This window comes from Protopterus annectens, chromosome 5.part1 (assembly GCF_019279795.1).
Source record: "Protopterus annectens isolate FY-2018-M chromosome 5.part1, PAN1.0, whole genome shotgun sequence".
NCBI lineage: Eukaryota > Metazoa > Chordata > Ceratodontiformes > Protopteridae > Protopterus > Protopterus annectens.
The window spans coordinates 626,025,834-626,050,323 of NC_056736.1; the positions used below are offsets into that span (position 1 = coordinate 626,025,834).

General features: G+C 41.7%; 1 protein-coding gene across 1 annotated transcript in view; it reads right to left on the reverse strand.

Annotated features, from left to right (window-relative positions):
* LOC122803568 (WD repeat-containing protein 49-like) overlaps positions 1-24,490 on the reverse strand; it is a 1,120,011-nt gene that overhangs the window by 667,887 nt on the left and 427,634 nt on the right. The window contains exon 14 of the mRNA XM_044073240.1: positions 22,919-23,024. Within this exon, the coding sequence (XP_043929175.1) occupies positions 22,919-23,024 (106 nt within the window). The remainder of the gene's footprint in view (positions 1-22,918; positions 23,025-24,490) is intronic.

A 24,490-nucleotide genomic window follows, 5' to 3' on the forward strand; every position in this document is an offset into this window, starting at 1 on the left:
ACCAGTACATAATGCAGGAGGCAAATGTGGTTTCCTTTTCATTCTTGTCTAATGCTTTGGTGTCATGTGGTCCGCTGTTGTGATATATATTCTATATCTACGTATGTGTGTGTATATGTATATGTGTGTGTGTGTGTGTGTGTGTGTGTGTGTGTGTGTGTGTGTGTGTGTGTGTGTGTGTGTATATATATATATATATATATATATATATATATATATATATATATATATATATGTGGACATTAGCACACATAAATCTACATGATGGAATACATGTCCTATACTATTGAATGCCTGTGCTAGATGATCTGTACGTGATCACCTCGGATGTATGTATATCTGCCATGGCTTAGTAGTAAAGCACATCATCTGTGGTGTGCAGGGTCCTGGGTACGATTCGTGTAGAGACTGGTTATTCTGTTGCTGGGAAGAACAAGGGACATCGAATACGGTGATAGTAAGGCACTTTTAACCAGTTGTGTGTGGATCTGTGCGACAGTAAGCAGTGGTTATTATTTTGGAGGCTCAGTATGGGTCATGTAACTATGCATTAGAAGACAATACTTTGCAAATGAGGGTGAACATAGTGAATCCCATTTATCCCCAAGGTGTGATGCAGATCCCAAGAGTGTATGTGTATAGATAGCCGGCTGTAGGACTCGAATATAGGTGAAAGCATGGGGGGGTGTCAGGCATACTGTACATACATTGGAGCCCTGTGTCTCGGGATTGCTCCTGCCTTAGCATGCCTAAGCTAGGGGTGTGTCTATACCTGCCTAGTGAAATTGGGAGGGACAACAGCAGTAGTAGAGTAGTCAAGGTGAACAAGCTGCGCAAACAGGTAATAATTAGCACAATCAGCAGATTACAGGCCCAGCCCGGCCCAGAACACTACGATAAAGTCAGCAAGCACTATACACACAGGTTTTTTTCACACTCTACACCACCGATGTATACATGCGGGGGCATTTCTCGAAACAATCCAACCAAATGAGAAGGGCTGCAGCAGGCAACATAGACCAACATGTGCAGGAGGCTGAGGGTGGTGAGGATGTGAATGCTGCCGAACAACCCCCAGTGAGGAGACAGAGAAGACTTTACAGACCCAGGGTAACCTACCAGGGGCTACATGAGCTGGAGATAGTGGAGCGCTATGGGGTGGACAGAGACCTCCTACAGCAGATTGTTGAGCTGTGCCGACCACACCTGACACATCGAACAGGCCGAGGGAAACCCATCCCAGTGGATACCAAGGTATGTGTAGGCCTAGGTATATTAGCCACAGGTACCTCCCAAAGCACAACTGGGGATATCATGGGGTTCTCACAGGCATCTTCATCCAGAGTATTGCACCAGTTCTTAGATGCCATGTCACCACATGCCAGTGAGTACGTACATGTCCTCAACACATGTGAGGTGTTGACCAGCAATATGCGTCTCTTCCACCAAATGGCAGACTACCCTGGGGTAGAGGGTGCTATAGCCTGCACGCACGTATGCATCAAAGCACCACCTGGTGAGCAGGGTAGGGTCTACATTAACCGCAGGGGCATCCCCTCCATCAACTGCCAGGTCGTATGCGATGCCCAGGGCATTATACTGAATGTGTGTGCTGGCTGCCTTGGAAGCTATGACGATTCCAATATATGGCATCTGACGCAGCTGTACCACACCTTTGCCAATATGGACATTCCCTACAGTCACCTAGTGGGGGATGCTGGGTAACCACTGGAGCCGTGGCTGATGACACCCGTCAGCAATGCACACACACCTGAACAACTACGCCATAATGAGGCACATGCAGAGGCAAGACATATAACTGAGCATGTGTTTGGGATGCTCAGGTTACGGTTCCAGTGTCTGGACACATCCGGTGGAGCCTTGCAGTATTCACCAGCTACATGCACCCAAATTGTTATGGTATGTTCTATGCTACACAATATGATCCTGTGTAAACAGTTGCAGCAGGAACAGCATGGGGCAGGGCCACACAGCCCCCCACCAATGCCAAGGCCTGTACAGGCACAGTGTGACTCGGAGGAGGAACTACCTGAGCTGGACCCAGTAGGTGAAAGGAGGCGTGCCCATTATGACATGCCCTTGGCAAAGAGGCAATGCATAGCATATGCACTGACACAGTAGGTACCCAGGGAATTTCACCCTCTCTGACTCGCACAGACAGTAAAAGGGATGACAAACATGTCACTACCTGTGCTCAGCCATGTATAGGAAGTGCACTGTGTGCATCCGACATAGGCAGCCCCCCAGCACCATCCTCAGGTCTGGCACACCCTCAAGGTAAGTCAATCAACCTACCAATTGGCAGTTGTATTAGAATGTGTTTTTACCTGTAGCTATGGTATGGATGTGAGCATGCAAGGTAATTTGGTGGCCGAATGTTAGGGCAGTGGACAGTACACGTCCATAGTGGCACCATGACATCCGTAGCACATACTGGGGTCACAATAGTAGCCAGTAGAACACAGGGTGTCCTAACCCACTGCAGGTTATGGGCTAAACATCATGTGTGTCCATACAGCCCACACAAGTCTCAAACAGCTGGACAGGTGTAGACCAATACAGACAAATGCTGTACAATGGTCTCTGGATATGCCCAGTGGATGACCCCCCCCCCAACAGACACACACACAGACAGACTACAGCAGGCCAGGCAGTTGGATGTAGGTTGTGAAGGCTAGGACATATGAAACCAATATGCTGGTATTTAAAGCTAGGATCTGAAATACACTGGTATGCCTCTAGCCAGCACATTAGGTAGGTCCACACACTGAAATGGAGTACCTGACATACCGGGACAGCAGTAGCAAAAGTGTACAACAATCAGCTGTGCCCTCCTTCCAATGCACACATGTAACAGTCATGTGCGCCACCCCCAGTGCTGTGTAGGAATGTGGATACAGTTGGATGTCCCCCCATGCTGTGCAGAAATGTAGCAACAGTCAGTGCCACATGACTGATGGATACCCTGCAGACACAGCATGCCACCTGTCAGTGTACAACGCAGGGGTCGGCACCACAGTACTGACTACCTGAACATGTAGCACATGTGATCCAGTTGACCATACTGGGCATGCTCAAACACATGAAGGTATGATGGTAATGTCAGTCGACAACATGCGTAATGGTCATACTGGGCATGCTCATACACTTAAACACAAGACGGCCAGGTCTGCAAACACCAGTGGTCCGGACATATCTGCCAGTACATTGCTATACTGTTGGATGACTGTGCTGTATGGTATGTGTGTGGTACTGTCTACTGTCTGTATATATGCCATGGTGTATTGGTAATTCAGATTAGCTGTGTGTGCAGGGTGTTGCTACCAACACTTGCAAAGGACGGTTCTTTGTTTGCGGTCAGAACAAGGCCATTGGATATGGAGTGGGTAAGGCACACTGCAGCAGTTGGGAGCGGTTGTGCATGGGTTTGCACGGTGTTAAGCACTGCTGACCTCTGGTTACAGCTTCTTATACTTGTTTAGACTCCACATTTCTTTAACAGTGCAATACTCGCATACTGGTAGCCAAACACGCTTACACCTGCTCGATCCCTCACTTGCACGTGCACCGACATTGGTGCTTGCATTTGTCACTCATGCTGGGTGGGCGTGATTCCCTTGTGATGCCTATTACATCGGACTACATGATTACAGTATCAGTTATGGCTGACCATTAAGCAACAGCATGGCGTTCGACTGTACGGAATCGGCGGCCTGTCCAGTGACATAATCATATTATACGCATGTTCCTCATACAATCTGCTCCCATCTGGCTGATACATGGGAACTGATACTCTGCAATGCAGACAAGTAAATGTGTTTTGGGAACCACATCTGTCTGCCAGGTCATGCTACCGCATACCTATTGCATGTTTTCCACCTTTTAAATTGGCCAAAGTGAGACTTTCCCACTTTGCATGGGACAGTCCCTCATTAGGCATATGTGTCATATAAGAATAATCTAGGCATAGCAAATGTCCTGATTACAGGACAATATTATATTCTACATTTCTTTAATAGTTGCATGTAATGGTTATTGTATAAATGACACTTCTATATGTTATGTGAAGTAGCATAAGCAACTTGACTGCTGCTAGACTAAGCTTTGATTTGTGCTAATATGTATATTTCTGTACTATGCACGGCTGTAGGTATGTTCTGACCTGGTACGTCTGACATTTCTACAGAGCAGGTCCCACTTTGGCCATTTGGAAAGGTGGTAGCCCTATAGGACCTATATATAGAGATGTCAGATTTGGCAAGGCAACACATACCCACAGCCAGTAGAAAATTGACTACTTCACTGGTTTGCATAAGTAAAGGTTATTCTTGAAGCATTATAGTTGCTAATACTGTTTCCTATAACATCTAGGTGTTTCAGATACAACAAAATTGTTTTATGCAACCACTACAGACAATATATGGATTCTTTGCCCGAAATTACAGGCCATGTGCCATAATAACATTCATTTTGCAGGACACAACTGCCCAGAGGGGAGTGTCCTTCACAAAGGCGAACAGGTGGTAACCCCAAACTATTATGCTATCATCTTCCTAAGGTGGTCGGTGGAATATGCGCTTTCCATCACTAGCAGACCTCACATATGAATGGGGGAGAATGAACACAGTATCAGGGACACTGCATAACACCCTCAGGGACACATTTAGATGATTGTTTCTATTAACCTGACACATTGACAGTCACAGGGCATATGTATTCATTCACATTTGTCGAGGCACATGCTGTTTATGAGTCATACATGTTGTCATTAGTCATTATGTGTATTCCGCCACCTGTCCATCTAATATCACCAGTTCTGGAAGGGTTTAGTTAGGACTGTGCTAGATTCTGATTCGTAATCATGGATGTCCATGATAATCGGGTACAGGGCACTGATATATTCCCTATGTGTTCCCCCAATGGTTTACTGACTATCCAGTAGATATGCTCTTCAGGTTTGGGAGGTATGAGCATCTGTAGTGCCCACATAGGAATATTAATTACTTCCACTGAACGGGCCTAATACATCTCTGCCAACCAATACCTGCACACTTAGGCCCATTATTGCATACCCATGATTCACCTACCTGACACCCCTCTACAGCACTCATGACTCATACTTACTGTGAGCACAGCTGGGATATGAACACACCCCTACACACTGCCCACTTTCCCCATCTCGGGACACATGTCGTACGTTTTGTCAACCTATGTGTTACTACACTTGCACAACCTACTGTTCCGTGTACAGCTACATCCAGCTCGCGTCGATCACCACAGGTTCGCCTGTACAGCGAATTTTTGGTGTCCCGCAAGGGACCCCGTTATCCATGTTTAAAGTGTAGACCTTGCAGATCTCTCCCACTGGTACTTTACTGCCAGTGGTCTGGAAAGCAGTGGTGTATTTACCTTTATTGCATGTCTGTATGTCTGACTGGCCTAGCTGGGGAGGTGTGGGAGGTAAACGTTTGTTTACTGGACCTCCCACTAACATATGCCTGGTCTGAACATATGTTACCTGTAATTGCTGTAACGTAACCTAGTTATGTACATATGTATATCTACAGTGACTTATATATATATATATATATATATATATATATATATATATATATATATATATATATATATATATATATATATATATATATATATATATATATATATAGATATATATATATATATATATATCTTGTGTGTATATGTGTATATATCTATATATGCTGTATGTATATATATATATATATTTTTTTTTTGTATATATATATATATATATATATATATATATATATATATATATATGTACATTTGTGTGTCCGTTGACCAATACATTTCCCGGATATACGCGCTTACACATGCGTATTGTGTTTTATCTCTGCTTCAACAGCATACTATTACCTTAGTCATTATGACACTGACACTTCACTCTGGTTAACCTGTAAACGGTATTTAGCACGTTATACAGCGGACAGATGTCACAATATGTTCATGTACGGAGTGCCGATGGTAATTGTGATGTGATACAGTGTCATTTGACCTGTTCCTCATCTGCACAGCCTATTATTCCTGCTACTGTATTTGTTTCTGTGCACATTCATATTATTTATGTCAATAAATGGAGTGCATGTGTTACAGAGAATGTACTTCATCATATTGATGTCTGCATGTGCATATGCATATATACCTATTACGTGCTAGCTGACCTACACGGGCCGGTCCATTGGAACCGGCGCAACCCACCCTGGCACTCCTGGATTCATGCCTGGATCCATAATCGCATAGCCATAGTTTCTCCACCCCCACCTGTGTTGAGTTTCCACACGTAACAGCCATTATCCACCTGATATCGCAGCCATGACACACCTTTACACATTGCCCTCTCCAGAGCATTTGGGGCTCTACACACATTTTGTACCATCTTGTGTATTCACAGGGTCTCCCGCCATTTATATTTGCACATACGTGCCTTTCCTGGTGTTATGGATTACAGCCATTTGCGGGTTACAAGTGTAGGTGGTCACAACATGAACTACATTCCGTCTGTGTATAATGTTGCCGTAGCAGTTCAACGATATTATGGCCACTGGTATAACCCTGCCTCTGGTGTGAATAGTGGTGCTCTACTCACTCTTGGGCAGCTTTATCTGACATACGCTGCAAGCACTATATAATACCTTAGTTGCTCTAGATTCCCTTCACAACCCTTGTGTACGCTTTATTCTTACAGCGTTCATTCTTACAGTATATATATATATATATATATATATATATATATATATATATATATATAGATATATTTATTTACTTATTTATTTATTTTATGTCTGTGGATATATATCTATACACACACACACATATATATATATATATATATATATATATATATATATATATATCTATATATATATATATATATATATATGTGTGTGTGTGTGTGTGTGTGTGTGTGTGTGTGTGTATATATATATATATATATATATATATATATATATATATATATATATATGTATATGACTGCGGTGGTGGTGCTGCGGTAGCGTTGTCGCTTCATTGCAAGACTATGTCCCGTTCGATTCTCAGCTAAAGCATCTTCTGTGTGGAGGCATACATGAATGGGGCATGCCTTTGTTGAAAGTTGTGCATCAGGGCTGGTAACACGGTACGTAAAAATCCACTACCAATCATTAGCGGACCGGAGTTATGCTGTGGCGACCCCTAACCGGGAAAAGCCGAAAGACACAAACATATATATATACATATATATATATATATATATATATATATATATGTTACATCTGTACATAACACACATTTGCTATGCTGGGAGCTGCTTACACCCGAGCAGGCGCACTCGCATATGCTTACTGTGAGTTACATATGTTTACTGCCACTTCTCTGTGCTTACGTGTGCCTTATTCGTTATGACAGTACCACTTTGATTGAAGGAATCCGGTTAATGGCCCCATGCGAAAGACACGTTCACCTTTACATGTTTAAATGTTGGCTTTACAGCACAGAGACATTCATTCCACAAGAAAATGATATGTGCTATAGTCGTACTTGAACCAGGAATGCCTTTACATTAGGCGGATGCTCTAACCACTACACTATTGGTGTTCTGTTTCATTTATATGTATACCCATGGTTTATAGCTACCCTAACATATGCCTCACCGCTTCACTTGCACAGCAGGCATCCAGTCTCCTGCTGGGAAAACTGCAGTACTACACATGCAACATTCCCTATTCCCTACTGCTCTGGACCCGTGCTGCATGTTTACTCACTCCAAGGATATTCAGAACTCCAAAGCTTATAGTCCTGGTACATACGTGTGTTTGAGTGTCAGGGTGTTCATAAGGTGATCCGGGTTTAGGCTTGTCCGAATGGAGACTGGAACTGCCCTGTACCCGTTTAAAATTCAGACTTAACACATGGACAGAGTTGGTCCCAATTTTAACATTCTACCTGTGTTTACAGACGCAGGGGTTTGGACACCTCTGATCAGATTATTATGTTGGCACTACATAATACAGGGTGGGGGTGGTTCCACTACATAATACAGGGTGGGTGGTGGTTCCACTGGTGTTTCCCTTCACATTCGTTATGAATGCTTTATTGTGACCATGTTCATTTATATATATATATATATATATATATATATATATATATATATATATATATATATGTCTGTAATACACCTACACACCTATTTACATTTCCCATACAGTTGAATGTACACCAAGCATCCCCACTGCCTTTACCTCCCTATAACCTAAGGATATTATTCTGGCCATCACTTCTGACTTCACTACAGGTATTCAATAGTACTGGCAACAAATGTGACAGTTGGTTGGTGTACATATGTGTACGGACCTCTCAAACACTCAGGGACTAATTTCAACAGTGACAGGGACAAGGCAAGGACAAATCAGGGACAATCACAGACACTTCTACAATATTAGTACCAATAACTTGAAATGTGTTAACAGATACAGAGCATATGTATTAATACTTATTTTCTGAAGTTAAAAGCGTCTATTACTCTTAATTATTGTTATTATTCATACAAGTGTCATTCAACACCTTTCCTCTAAATGTCACTGGTTTTATGAGGGATTAATAGGCTGGCCAGTTATTGTGTGAATGCTCTGACCATTGGTAGGGTTGCCACATTTTCATATGTCCAGGATGGGATATATTCTGGGCACACTAGACTTTGTAGGCCAACACATACCCACGGTCAGTACACGGTTTAGGACATTAATTATTTTCCTAAATGAGAGCTTATTCCTGTAGCACTTTAGTTGCTTATTCTGTTTCTTGTACGATTTATGTATTTTACATACAGAAATAACTGTTTTAGGCAACTGTTACATGAAATATGGTACATAGTTATTTCCTACAATCACAGGACATTTGCCATTGTATCATTCTTGGTCAGGACACACCTACCCAAACAGGGACTGTCCCTCACAAAGTGGGACAGGAGGTACCCTGCTTATGTCAGCACCTTAATCACACTATATCCAAGTGCCCCTATGCGAATGTGTATAGTATATTTTCTCGATAATTCATGTGGGGAGACCTGCATCATGGGCAGGTGTTTGATGCTGGGTAGTAGGTTCTGCATGTCTGGCAGGAGGCTGAGCAGTCTCGTGAACCACTACTGCACATACAACTTGTGTCCAGATGTCTACAGGACTGGACATCGTGTCGTGATACCAAGTCTGATGTTTACACAGGATACTTATCCCATGAGGGATATCCAAAAATTGAACAAGCCAATAACCTTCAATTTTTCTGGATTTACGAAAATGTGATAGGGTTTTACATGCAAGGGATACATAGTTTGTAATCCTGACACTGCCTAGGGTGCCACTGCCTACTAGATATGAGTAGTGGTCACTATGTGCAGATATGGCTGCACCAAGCTAGTAGCCCGTGTATGGCTGGATTTGGTGGACGTTCAGGAATGGGGGGAGTTGTGTGCTGTAGAGGGGATGATGAGTATTCAGTTATGCATCCAGGTGTGTTGCAGTTGGATGGCTCCGTTCCGTCCAGACCATTATGTGGGTATGTGCCGGTGACATTTCTGTATATGTGTATCGCACATTTTAATATTCATATGTTTGTGTGATTGTGTTCTACAGTATGGCTTGTCAGGTTGTATTGTGGATGTGTGTTTGTTCTTTGTGTTTCTTTCTGATTCACCCACTGCTCCCTCATACACCTCCAGTTCACCTATTGTGCATCCAACACAGTTTCGCCTTTGCGGATTATTACATTACCCAACTCTCACCCACACCCATATTCCACACACTCCATCCATCCCTTCTCTGGTTGATGGCCCATGGCACGGTCAAGGGAAAACATTGCATACACTACATATCTCTAGTACCTGTATGGTTGTGAGGACTACCCTAGCATTTTTCACCTTCCACATGCTGTACATCATGCACATAGGTACACGCAAATACTTATCTTTCATGACATGGTAGGTAGACCCGGGTAATACCCGTTCATCTTTGACACATCCTGACAAGAACGGCTTGGACCACAAATGGGCAGATTTTGGCAGAATGCTCTGACCATTGGTAGGGTTGCCACCTTTTCATATGGCCAGGATGGGATATTTTCTGGCCACAAATCAGATTCTACAGGACAACACATACCCACGGTCAGTACAACGGATAGTACTTTTGTTTTATGCCTACATGTAAGCTTATTGTTGTAGCAGTTTATATGCTTCTTCTGTTTTGTTTACTTGCTTATTCTATTTCTTGTAACATGTAGGTATGTTACATACGGAAATAACTATTGTATGTGACTATTACATGAGATGTGGGACATAATTATGTCATATGGTCGCAGGATATTTTACATTTATAATGGTTTTGGTATGGACACAACTGCCCAGATGGGTACTGTCCCTCACAATGTGGGACAGGTGGTAACCCTGACCATTGGGCTAGACACTTAGCTAATGGCAGCACGCTAACATGATGCGTTTCGCTTCCACTTGGTATAACTATCAACACGGCATTAGAATACGGGCACATGGTTTTAAATGTCATTTCTTCGAGGGATGGGGACTCGATATTCGGCTACGTGCATTTGTGTTTGCTTCTTAATTTTGTGTTCGCAAGAACTGTCTTGCATGCTTTGCATATGTTTCAGTATCCACGGACACTGACAGGTGTGATTACTATTGCAGGCAGACTGTAATATTCAGCATTTTAGGTTGCACATAAACAGCCGACATTTCCATGTCTCCATGCAGCGCTTTGACACGCCCCATGCACTCGTGCTCGTTTCCTATGCATGTGGATGTGGCGGCAGTGCACCTTCATTAATATGCATATGGCGCTGCTGTGCCATCTGCATGCCACACGGTTGGCGCAAGCCTAATGCCGGCCTTGTGCAGAGCTTCATGAATCACGGGGATGGAGTTCATTCTGAGTCCATCCGAAGCATTCATTCTTGTCTGTGTGCTTTGGGTTATACCTGTGACCTTACCAGGAGAGTACTTTGAACCTGTCTTCCAGATCCCAGCACAATGCTGCATCATCAGAGGTTGTATGCACAAAGATACACACAGACACGCATGCCCATGTACGTATGTATACACACACACACACACACACACACACACACACACACACACACACACACACACACACACCAATAATGATCCCCCTACTCTCCCCATACAAATACCCAAACACCCACACACCAAAAGTGACCATGCCTACTCACCCCATACACTCATGCGTACGCGTATATATATATACACACACACACACACACACACACACACACACACACACACACACACACACACACACACACACATGCGCGCATGTGCACACACACACACACACACACACACACACACACACACACACACACACACACACACACACACACACACACACACACACCACACACACACAGCACACTGCTTTCACTTCTCACTGTGGCCCTCCTCACCTGTCCAAATGATAACTGTGCCCTGCCCTGAGTGCTCTTTACTTGGGTAGCCTATGTCTGATACACACTGTTACCACTCTACATAAAATACAGCACAGACTGGGTGTATATTTATGTGCATCATTCATTATGTATCAGTGCCAGTAGTGCTACTGATAGCACGCTTTCCTTTGGTGCAGAATGCTGTGGATTATATTCCCATGCCTGGTAGATTGATTGCTGACACTGCAGGGGAGTATAAGGGGGGGTGTGCATGACTTAGGGCGTCATCCTTTGGATGAGACATTAAACCAAGGCCCCAGCTGTTTGAGTTGTTGGTAGTTCAGGTGAATGTAAAAGATCCCATGGCACCCATCAAAACAGAAAGAGAAGTTCCACCATGCCCTGGCCAAATTTTCCCTAATAGCATAAATACCACCTCAGGTCACCTCTGAAAACAGGCTACTAGCCTAGCGGGACTATCCCGGTTAGCAAAGGATAAATAAATGTCATTTTTAATGTTATGCATAACATTTTCATCTGTCCTATATTTTTGGGTCAGATACACCAGTGCCATGGCATACTTTGCCTTCCTCCATCAGGCATAGCCACATCCTCTGTTGCCAGCCCCTCCATAGGCTCATCCTGCACATCATCTGCTACTGCATGTGGTACTTGTACCGCCTGAATGTCTTTGCCTTAATGTGAGTGTATTTGGAGCAGGATGACATGTAACTGCAAATATTTTACTGAATTAACAAGGACATACTGCAGTGCAATGTCAGATGCATTCAGACAGTGTAAGCTACCCTTAAGCAGGCCAAACTCACATTCCAGAATGACCTACGTCTGTGACAGTGCATTAATGTATGCACTCTGATAAGGTCTATGGGTGTCATAAGCCATAGCTTCAGGGTGCATCTGGCATCAACACAGAGATGTCCCTGAGGAAATCACCCTTAACAAACTGCTGGTAGAGGTCACACGTGTGCCATATGAGGGAGTCATGGGTGCAGCACAGGTGGTCTGCAGACACATTGTGTATTATACACAGTGCTTTACAGACCACCTGATATTTGACAGTGTGAAACCCCTCAAGGCTGATATAGCTTTGTCCCTGTTCCTCAGCTAGGACCTTTATTGCAATGTGGGTGCAGTCTATGCTCCCCAAGTATTTCAGGGGAAATGAGCTCTGTTGTAAAAAGCCCACATTGTTTTGCCTTTCTCCTGTTTTCCATATACAACATATATGCTCCCCCACATGCTGTAATATGGCTTTGAGAAACTGACCAGGTATTACTGAGGCAGATGCCTGGGATACACCCACCATGCCCCCTGCTGGTTACTAAATGGGCCCTGTAAATAGTATTCTCAAAGCCACACATATTGGCAGTCTTCTCTGTGGTACATGGAAAACATAGAATCATAGGAAGTTACTAGGCTACTGGCCCTGAGGCCAATGCATAGACAAATCAGCACCTGATGCCCCTGTCCAGCAGGGACACAGGTGGAATCCCAGGGATGTATTTTATATTTTCCATCCAGTTATCCAGGTTGCACTTAAAAAGGGGTAAAGAGGTACTCTGCTTGACATGGACAGGGAGTCTATTCCATAGATGGGGGAGAGTCTCTGGGACACAAATCTGTCCCACCAGCAAGTCCTACTGATGTCACAGACTAGGCTGAGGCTATGTGTGCAGGTTACTTAAGTGGAGCTTGACATGCGGATATGCAGCAGTTTCTTCAAGGTAGGGTCCGAGATCACCTTGTATGCCAGTCAGAGGTTTCCTCTGAGGAGTCTGTATAAAACAGATTAGAGGGATAGGGCTTTTAGCCTATCTGTGTATGGTAGATTTTTGAGTCCCTGAATTCACCTGGTGAAGAACCTCTGTGGTGTCTTCAGCTGCTGCTTGTGCTTAGAGAGGTACATGCCAAATGGGGTGTTGTACTCAATAATAGGTCTTATAGAGGAAGAATACAGGGATGTTATGACTTCCTTGTCCCTGGATGAGATACCCTTACTTATGAGGTGGACCATGTAGAAAGCTTTCCATACAATGGAAGCAACATGGTGGTCAAACGTCAGGTTGCTATCAATCTGGGTGCCCAATTCCCTCATGACTGTGTGCTTAAGACATTGTTATTAATGTGATAATTTGTGGGGACATCACTCTCCCCAAAGGGGATGATGATGCATTTTTTTGTATTCAGCTTGAGGCCATGTTTCTGGCACCAGTCATTTGTTTGGGTGAGACCCTCTTGGAGGATGTCCACATCAATAAGAGAACTGATGACAGCTCCCAGCTTGCAGTCTTCTGCAAACTTGGTCAGCCATAGCCCACTGGTTTTCGCCTGCACCTCAGAAAAGTATATCTCAATAACAGAGGCCCCAAGACCAAACCCTGGGGTATGCCACTCAATACAGGTCAACTGCTTGAGGTGGCTTCCCTTATTTTGACTAGGTGGGTTCTATCAGTGAGCCAGTTAGCTACCCATCCGGTAACATACAGATTGATGCCTAGTTGAGAGAGTTTATCTATTATTCTCGAGTGGGGAATAGTATTGAAGGCTTTGGCCAGGTCAGTGTAGGTGGTGTGCACTGTCTTCCCCTCATCCATGGCTTTGGTGACTGTCTCAAAAAAGTCAACCAAATTTAACAGACACGACCTCCCCTTGATGAAGCCAAACTGTGTTGGATCGAGTGTTTGGAGGTTGCCATTGTTCTTGTTAATGAGGTCCTTGATAATATGTTCCATGGTCTTGCAGATCAGGCTAGTTAGGCTGATGGGTCTATAATTTCCTGGATCGGTGGATGCTCCACCTTTGTGTAAAGGAATGACAGTGGTTGTCCTCCACTCAGCTGGGGCAAAACAGGTACTCAGGCTTTGGAGGAATAGGGTGACACTTAATGGTGCTGCAACTTCCTGCCTGAGTTCATGTAGGATGCAGCCTGGGGTGTTATTGGGCTCAATGGAGGCTGTATTTTTTGCCTTTGAGAGAGCAGTGATGACCTGATCCCTAGATATAAGGGGAAGGGGGCAGGTATTGGGAATGTCCTGATTTACTGATGGGGGGACAGAGGGGTGAAATTTTCATTGAAACTGTCAGCCAGCAAGTTTGCTATATCTACGGCATTTGTATATGTGATGTCCTTGACCACCAGTTCTGAACAGATCTAGGTGCTACCTTTGAGATTATGGACATATGTGAAGAAGGCCTTATGATTGTCTCTAGTAGATGTGGCCAATTTGGACTCAAAGTTTGCTTTGGAGGATTTCACTAGTGCTCTTATTTGCTTGTTTAGGCTAAGGAGAGATTGCTTCCAATTGGGCACCTGCTCCTTCTTGGTCCTGGACAGCAATTTTTTTCTTTTGTTATAGAGTTTATTTATTGCAGATGTCCACCAGACAGGTTTACTCTTCCTTGCGGAGGATGATTTAGTCCTGTCAGGTATTCCTGATTCCATGCATCTATATAAATGCTCATATAGTAATTTGGTATAGTTTTGGATAATGGTGCCAGTTCCTAGAGAGGGGGAGGGGGCTGTGAAGCTATTTATACCATCCCACAGGAGGCTGTAATGACCTTTAGAAAAGTTTTTTTTTTTACCCTAGCTAGGGGGGGGGGGGGGTCAGGGGAAATGGTGACTTCAAACATGACCACTTTATAATCTGATCTTACAAGGGAGGATGATACTGCAGGGATGCTGCAGTGGTTACTCATATTGGTTAATACCAAGTCCAAGATATTATCACCTCTTGTGGGGGTATCAACTAGCTGTTCCAAAGCATTTACATTGACAAAATCGAGGAACCTCTAGGCATTTGTGTTCTGGCATGAGTAGTTCTTCCAGTCTATGTTTGCGTAGTTACAGTCACCCAGGATCACGGCAAAGGGTTGAATCTTGATAGATTCAAAGAGGTCTAGATAGGCAGTTTGGGCATCTTGGGTCAGATTTGGGGTCTGGTAGCTAGCTATGATTTGTATAGGGGTCTTGTCAATGGTTAACTGCACCTGGAGTGTCTCCTGTGCGTTATACTGTTTGACCAGTCTGGAGGTGTATATGTCTTTAATATATATTGAAACTCCACCTCCTTTGGCTTTACTACCCACAGTTTGGGGTCTGACTGTATGATAGGATGAGTAACCAAGTATGGCTGGGGTGCTCTCCGCAGCTTTGAACCAGGTTTCTGTGACTGCACAGATTTCTGCAATTTCCAGGGTTAAGAATGCTTGCAATGAGTGCAGTTTCATGTTTAGATTTCTAGCATTTAGCAGCATGACATTTAATTTGTGTTTTGTTGAAATTTGTATGTTGGTAGTTTTAACCTCATCACTTTTTCTAAAAAAAGGCACTATGGGGGAGTCGAGTGCCTTTTCCAGGAGCCTGAAGCCCAGGCGAGACAGATGCAGGCCATTTCTGGCAAAGATATGCTCCTAAATATGCAGTAGCAAGCCATTGAGGAAATGGCCAAGTATTACTGAGGCAGATGCCTGGGATACACCCACCATGTCCCCTGCTGGTTGCTAAAAGGTTCCTGTAATTTGTATTCTCAACGCCACACATACATTGCTGTCCACAGAGATAGTTACTCCACGCTTCCCCTGGGCCTGCCTGTGAGTGTGATATATCTCAACAAGCTCCTGCACGGTGCCTCTGTCCACATGGGAGAGGTACACACTTTCCGTGTCACGTAGGGTATGATATACTAGGTGTGGGTAGATAACTTAGTGCTGCTCATGCACAGCAGCATGACTACCTGCAGTGCTTTCAGCATCTTGCATATATACGTCTGCTTGTGCGGCAGCTACCTCATACATGTTTTGGTGGTCTGTCTCCTGTAATTCTGAGATTTTGTCATGGTCAACAATAGTGGAGTCAGTGTCTCTCTTAAATTTTATATGTTTCTGAATCTCTCTACCATACTGTTTACCCTAATATGTATACACAATTGTCCTTATTTTAATACTGTTGCTCATGTCCGTCTCACCATACCACCACCTGCATAGTATGTAAGCCACAGTATTTTTCAGCTATCCGCAATTGAGCTCAGTGCATCTCTGTATCTCCCACCCCTACTCAGCACGACAGCCCTTCACACAAAACTGCTTATCACAACATAAAAATGGCTTCAGAATCCCAGCCAAAGTCAAGAAAACTACTTGTTTATGGCACAATAAGTACTGAAAATGTGTAGTGTGTATGAGAATGATGCATCATTTCAAACAGAAGGATTAGTAAGAAATTTGGACAGAGAAGCTCTAAATAAATAATTCAAAGAATGCTGTTTAAACATGGCATGGACACACAGTATAACATAATGTATATTTAAATGTTCAAAGCACTGAATGTGTAGGTGGAAAACTGCACCTACCTATGACCAAACTGCATATTCATTCATCTTCCAATATTTACTTTAGGCCACTCAGGAAACTGTAGTCTACCTCTGCATCGAGTAGGCATAAGGCTGAGCAGCAATCCTTGGCAGAGTGCCATTTCCACACAGGATTTGCAAGTGTGCTTACATAGATATATGTACATATACAAATATAGACACTTGTTCACAAATCACATATATCTATTCATAGTATGGAGGTTCATCATATGCCCTACAACAAGTTGTCTGAGAAATTAGCCATTATGGTAGAAAGCGCTTATTTGTGAATATGTCAGTTTCAGATACTTGGAATGTAAGCAACTGTCATATTGTTTAGTAAACCATATGCCTTAATAAGAGAACAAACAAGGCTGCCTATTTTCTTCATTAATGTTTGGCATGTACCAGAATAAGTCACTTACACTGAGAACAAGTTTTTCTGAATCGGAGCAGGCTTACACCAGAATAAATCACTTACCCTGAGAACAAGTCTTTAGGAATCTGGCCAAAGATATATACAGACCCGACCTTTGGTCAACTGGTGCCCTAGGCAAAAGGTCTCCATAGTGCCCCCCTCAACACCACCTGCTTCCCCCATCCTCAGCTACCTACACTATCCAGATTACTGGATGTTGGATGAAATTAGATTCTTTGTGAGAGGTAAGTTAATGAATTATACAGTATCAATTTGTGTATTTTACCTCTGTATTACGAAGATTATAGTTTTAATGTCTGCACTGACTGCATTACCTGTTTATTTTGTATATATAGTTTTATTCATAATAAGTTCATAAAATTAAAAATAAAAATATAATAAAATGTATAAAATGTAACTGATTTCTTGCAATCTTAAAAAGAATACACACAAATAAATTGCATCTTCCATGTGAAAGTAATTAGTGCAGAGGTTCCTGCTACACAAACGCATATGACGTGGGCTACATTGTCCACAGAGTCTTCTGTGTTTACAAAATTGCTTAAAAGCCAGCTAGATATACAAACAGATCATTACAAGATTGCTGAAAAGCTCTCTCCCTCTGTGTGTGTGTGTGTGCGTGTGTGTGTATGTGTGTGTGTGTGTGTGTGTGTGTGTGTGTGTGTGTGTATGTGTGTGTGTATGTGTGTGTGTGTGTGTGTGTGTGTGTGTGTGTGTGTGTGTGTGTGTGTGTGTGTGTCTCTTTATATATATATATATATATATATATATATGTATAAAGATTCATTCCACTAACAATCCTATATATGGAAGGTAATCTCTGACCTGCAGTGCAAACATCTCCTTGGCTTCTTCCCACTCTATTCCTTTTCTCTTTCAATTTATCAATTTATTTCCTCCAGATTACTGCCTACTGCCATGTATTAATGCTTAGTTGTTTGCTTTCGTATTGGCAACATTTCTTTCATAACTTCCTCAATGATTTAGTCTTGTAAAAATGTCTTTCCAATTTATAAATATAATATTCTCTATGAAATGATTCATATTCTCTTTAGGGGCTTACTTTCAAAACCATAATCTCTCTGTATCTCTTACACTTGTACCTTGATCCATAATGTTTATCCATGTTACTCTAATTTCCTCTGCTTGCACTATATATAAAGTTTTAAATGCACAGCTTTAAGATATCTGTTTAAATCACACAATCATATACCACCCCATTCTACAGGAATAATCATCTTATCCTACTTTACTCATACTCTCTTTTCTCTCATTTCCCTTCCCAAATAAACTTGTTTGACTCTTTATTGTAACCCACAACTTTTCTTCTGGCTGTTAAAGTGTACCTGGCCTATGTACAGGTCCAAAGGGACTACAAATATTTTCACTGCTGGTATCCTACTGTCCGTCCATGACCATGGCTATTATTTTCCATTCTCTTCCCACATACATTTAGCTGCCACAGCAGAATCATTTTAAAATCCATATACATAAATACTTCATCTTTTTATGTCCTCGTGAATATGGGTACTGCTAAGTTAATTCAAGTGTGTGCTCAATACTGCGTTTTTTCTGTGCTGTAAACCGTTTACATTCAATGTTAAAATTGACAATGCAGCCACTCCATCATTTCAATGTTACAATCACTTATAAGGCATTACACATTGTTATATATTTTCATGCTAGCAGTGTATGCATACCTTTGAACACTTGACTAAGAAGACTTTTATATAGTTGTAATTTCAGATTGTTCCCTGAGGTCATGTCACATTTTCCCAAACAGTTCAATTTGCTGCAACTTCCCTAGTCCCTTTAAGAAATTTTACTTCTTCAAATATCAGAAATGCTCCAAACCAATGCCAACACAGGTATTATCTACTCTAAAACAAACATCTCCACACTAAAGCCCGTTATTGCTTTTGTTCACATTTAAAGTATCACTGCTTGTTTTACTGGTATATCTAGTCAATTATAACATTTCAGCATATATGGTATTGCAGAAATGCTAATTTTGATAATGGCTCTAGTTTCACTAATGATGAACTAGTAAACTGCAAACTACAAGAGGCAAAAATAATTTTGTTATATACCTTTCATGTTTCATCGAATGGCTTTGAAGAAATGACTGTTCAGACTTTCAAGGAAAGAATGAGGAAAGTACAAGGTGAGACAATAGAAACAAATAAAGTTCTTATTTAACTGCTTAAGGGGATGACAGGTTTGTGTCCCACAGAAATGCTTTTACTACAAAGCCTAATATTCAAATGAAATGTTCTATTAACCAATCATAAAACTAAAATGGATAGCGAGACTAACTGAAAGTTAATGGTGACCTGTGTGGTATGTGGTAGTCAAAGACAGAGGTTCATAGGTTCATAGGTTCATACTAGGCTATCTGCCCTGGGGCATTTATAAGCCTAGCCCGATTGTGTTTGGCTTACACCACCCTTTGATTTGAGTATACTGTGCCCTTTTTAAAGTTTAGTTTACTGTGCCTCTGTCTAATAGTGACACAGAAGTAATCCCCGGGACAAACCTACGATCCCCCATCCACTCATCAAGATTCTTCTTGAAGAGAGTCAGTGAGGTGCTCTGCCTAACATGAATTGGAATTCTATTCCAGAGCGAAGGGAGCCTCTGGGTTATGAATCTGTCCCTCCAGCATGTTCTATTTATTTCTGTGCTAAGGTTCAAGTCCCTCGAGCGCGTGGCTCTAAGGGATTTAGATTTACTGAGGTGGAGCATGTCCATTAATTCTGGGTTGGACATAGCTTTATATGTCAGACATAGATCACCTCGAAGTAGACGGTATGCAACTGAGTAGAGCTGGAGTTTTTTTAACCAAGCAGCATATGGCATCTGCTTGAGTCCCTTGATCCTCCTGGTGAGGTACTTTTGGGGTCTTTCTAATTGCTGCAGGTGTCGGGTAAGGTACATCCCAAAGGGGGCATTGTATTCTATGATGGGCCTGATGAGGGATGAATAAAGGGGCACAATTATCTCTCTTGATCTAGATGTGAATCCTTTCATGATGAGGTGGGCTATGTAGAAGGTCTTTCTAACCACTTTGGCAATGTGGTTGTCAAAGGAGAGATTGCTATCAACTTGGGTCCCCAGATCCCTAATTACTTTCTCTGTACTTAATGGGTTACCACCTATGTGGTAATTTGTGGGCACATTGTTTTTGCCAAAGGGTATGATTATACACTTTTTGGCATTTAGCTTTAGACCATGGCTCTGGCACCAGTTATCCGTCTCTGCGAGACCTTTTTGAAGGATGTTTGTGTCAGCTGGAGAGTCGATTATGGTGCCCACTTTGCAGTCATCTGCGAGCTTAGTGAGTCATATTCCTCCCACGTTGGCCTGTACCTCAGAAAAGTAAATACCAAACAAGAGAGGTCCCAGGACAGAACCTTGTGGGATGCCACTTGTGACCGGTTTCGAGTCTGACATGGCTCCAGCAACACTGACTCTGTGGGTTCTGTCTTTGAGCCAGTTTGCGATCCATCTTGTGACATAGGGGTTTATATTTAGGCTGGATAGCTTATCTATGATGCCCGAGTGGGTATTGTGTCAAATGCCTTTGCGAGGTCCAGATAAGCTGTGTGGACTACCTTCTCTTCATCTATGGCCTTGGTGACTGTTTCGAAGAAGTCGACCAGGTTCAAAAGGCAGGATCTGCCCTTGACGAAGCCAAATTGGGTAGGATCTAGTGTCTGTAGGTCCCCAATGTCTTTGTTTATGAGTTCCATGATGATCCTCTCCATAGCCTTGCATACTAGGCTAGTCAGGCTTATGGGGCGATAGTTTCCAGGGTCCGCAGAGGTGCCACCTTTGTGGAGTGGGACCACTGTTGCTGTACGCCATTCTTTGGGCACATATCCTGTAGTGAGGCTGAGATTGTACAGCAGTTTTACTTGAGGGATTAGTTCTTCTTGGAGTTCATGTAGGTTTGTGGCTTATATGGAAGGTAGATGAAAATCAGAGCCAGAGACTCGGAGAAAATATGTCCGTAAACTAAAATGAGATTGAAGATTCCCATGTCTGTTATCATTGACATGTGACATATCTGAGGAAGTGTCATTTCAGAAACTAATTTCTGTGCCTACTGTGAGGCACGAGAGAGACATTCTTTGAAATAGTCACATTTATTTAGCACTCCCCATACACACACATTGATGTACAGTATAAAAAATATATCCTTTGACTCACCTGAAGGAGTATGTTGGACAAAACTGGAAATGTACTCTGGATTCGTCAAAAGCCTGACCCTTCCTGGTACTGAAAAACTATACTGGAGGGTAGATTACAGTACTGCTCCATATTAATGTTGTAAAAGTAAAATGTATACAAATTATATATTTGTGGAATCTAGGCTACATAAAACCAAATATTTGTACTAAAATTAAAATTACATAGTATATTTTTAGCATACAATAAATTTTATAGATTATATTTTGTCTTGCAATATTTAAAGAAGCAAACAGGTAGAAAATGTGCTGAGAGTAAATGATTTTGTCAAAGAAGTCTGTTTTGCAGCTTGTTTAAAGCAATTGGATTCTATTAATCCTGATAATTATATCTGGTAGTTTAGCAAACTGGATTAAGACTATTAACATTATTATGTGACTCTGTACTCATTAGTTAACCAGACAGTGCTCCTGGATCATCTTTAAAAAGAGATCTTTGTGTCTACTAGGTTTACCTGGTTAACAAAAAAAAAAATAAAATACATAATACTATTCCTATTTCTATACATATACATATATGGTTCATATATAGGGCTCATGTGGCTAGCTGCCCTTGTGAGCCATTTTAAGTCTGGCCAATTTTGGCAAAGTTGAAAATCAAGTCCTATACCTTGTGTTTGTGAAGTAAACACTTTAACCATTATGCAAATCTCCAACCATTTGCTGCTTCCAGAAGTCTGCATATATTAAAGTTTCTGAAGCATTAGCAGTATCTGGCCTTATGTCAGTGAAATAAGAGCTGTAATGGCAAGCAAAGGTTTATAAACATTGAGTTTAACATATTAAAATAGTATGATTTCTAATGGTGACACAGTACCTCCAGGATACTCACATAGAAATTGACAGAGCAAGCAAATGTTGCCACAGACAGTAACCAGTAATCAGAAGTGGAATCAGCTATCAAAGCTCAGAGGCAGCAACACAAACCACTTTATCATTGTGATGAAATTAACAAAACAGATTAAAAAGTCATGCCTGGAATAGGACATGAGAAGGGAAACAAGTTGTAAAAGGTATCTGAAGAAGTTCTCAGAATAAGTAAAGACATACAAGAAAAATTACAGAAAGATAAGGAAGATGGTAAAAATAAAAGCATACGTGGTTAGCAAGAGGATGAGCGACAGTGGCAAAGACAGAGAGAAAGGGGATAGAGAAAAAAAGACAGAGAAAGATAAAAAGAAGGATGCTGCACAAATCAGCAGCTGCTATGTTAATCTGAACTCTTGGTGTTTTGTGTTTATGATAGATTGATTAGTGCAGTAATGAGATTTGCTTGCCACTTGTTGTACAAGGCAAAAAAGATCTGTTTACAATGTTATTCTGCAATGAATTGATAAAATATATTTTAGATAGGCATACACTACCTTAACATTGCTGTCTGTAGAGACAGAAAAAATTCTCTTGTCTTCCATAACAATCTGCAGGAAAACTACAGGTGCAGTATGCCCCCTCAGCAATCCAGTTGGTTTTCTGTAAACACACAAGGTTTATTATTAATAAGCTATTTTCTATAGCTATCACTGAAAGCACAGCAAAGCAAACCTTTACTTTTTGAGCCATTAAAGACAAAATCTTTGAAAGTGAATGGATGGCATTAAGGAACAGATTTGAGAGTAACAAATGCACTAATGATGAGAATACAGCAACCCAGCATTTCTATTAAAAAACATTACAAAATACCTATAATCCAAAACAGAAACATGGTGTACAAACTGGTCAATCAAAATATAGGAAATCCAGTAAAAAGCAAAGAGCAACCAGACCACAGCTAATAAAATCAAGCCAAGTTTTATTCCAGGAAATACAAATGGTGAGTGCTTTCACAGTAAAAAACTGCTTCATCAGACCAATTCTTCATTCCACTCATCAGTTTAAAAATACATATGAGCCAATCAGAACTCAGCAGCAATTAATAAAACATCAAATAAGGATTCACTACTATTTAGTCCATTAAAGAGCTAGCTGTATCATAGTAAAGGGTAAATGTGCAATAAATATTAAAAGGTATAAATACATGTACAAAAGATATACCTATATGCATCAACTTATGATGAAATACATAAAAGACACCTATTTCTTAAGATGTCTCTTATCTAGCATAGGTTTGATGGAATATTTATCATTCAATAATGAATACCCCACAGATAGAAAGTTTGCATGGGTACACTCCATCTGTGAAACTTTCTACCAACCTTCCTTCCTTTCTTTATTCATCTAGTTATGAAAAACACCCAGTGACATGTTATAGCCCCTACCTGCAAGCTACTTAACTCTGTTCACTGCAGTCATAATAGAAAATTGCTCTAGTTCTTACTTTATCTTCCCCTTGACGATCACTTCATCTCTCTACACTTCACAATTCTCTTCCTAGATTCCCTTTGTCATATGTGCATCTGATTCCTGACAGGTATGCTTGGTTAGCCACCAATTGAAAAGTCAGAAATGCAATGGTATCGTACACCCTTACTGTTTTAAACAGTAGTTTGTGGCACTGGTGCATGGAAAGTTTAGTAATTTACTGTTATGTATTATCTTCCTTGTCCTAATGATTAAAATATAATAATCTGCTCAGATGTACTGACAAACTCTGAAAACCATGCTATGGTTATGTCTACTGTTCTCTGTAGTGCAAAAATGCACTACAACCTACAGCAGGAATCCAAGCCATACCTTTCAACTCCTTTGCTCAAGATTTCTGGACACAATAGGGAACAGCAATCAATTTTGGGCAACTGCTCCTATCTGGTAGAGTAAACTTAATTTTTTTTTTTGCAATGCACATAGTTTATGTTTGTTGTGAGTTAAAAATATTACGGGGGTCTAAAAATATATTAATGCTTCATTTGAGGGATTTTAATTAACTCATTGCATCTTAGTGACGCCTTCAGGTGCATCTGCAGTTAACTCCTACTGTTGCCTCTAGGTGTCAAATATTG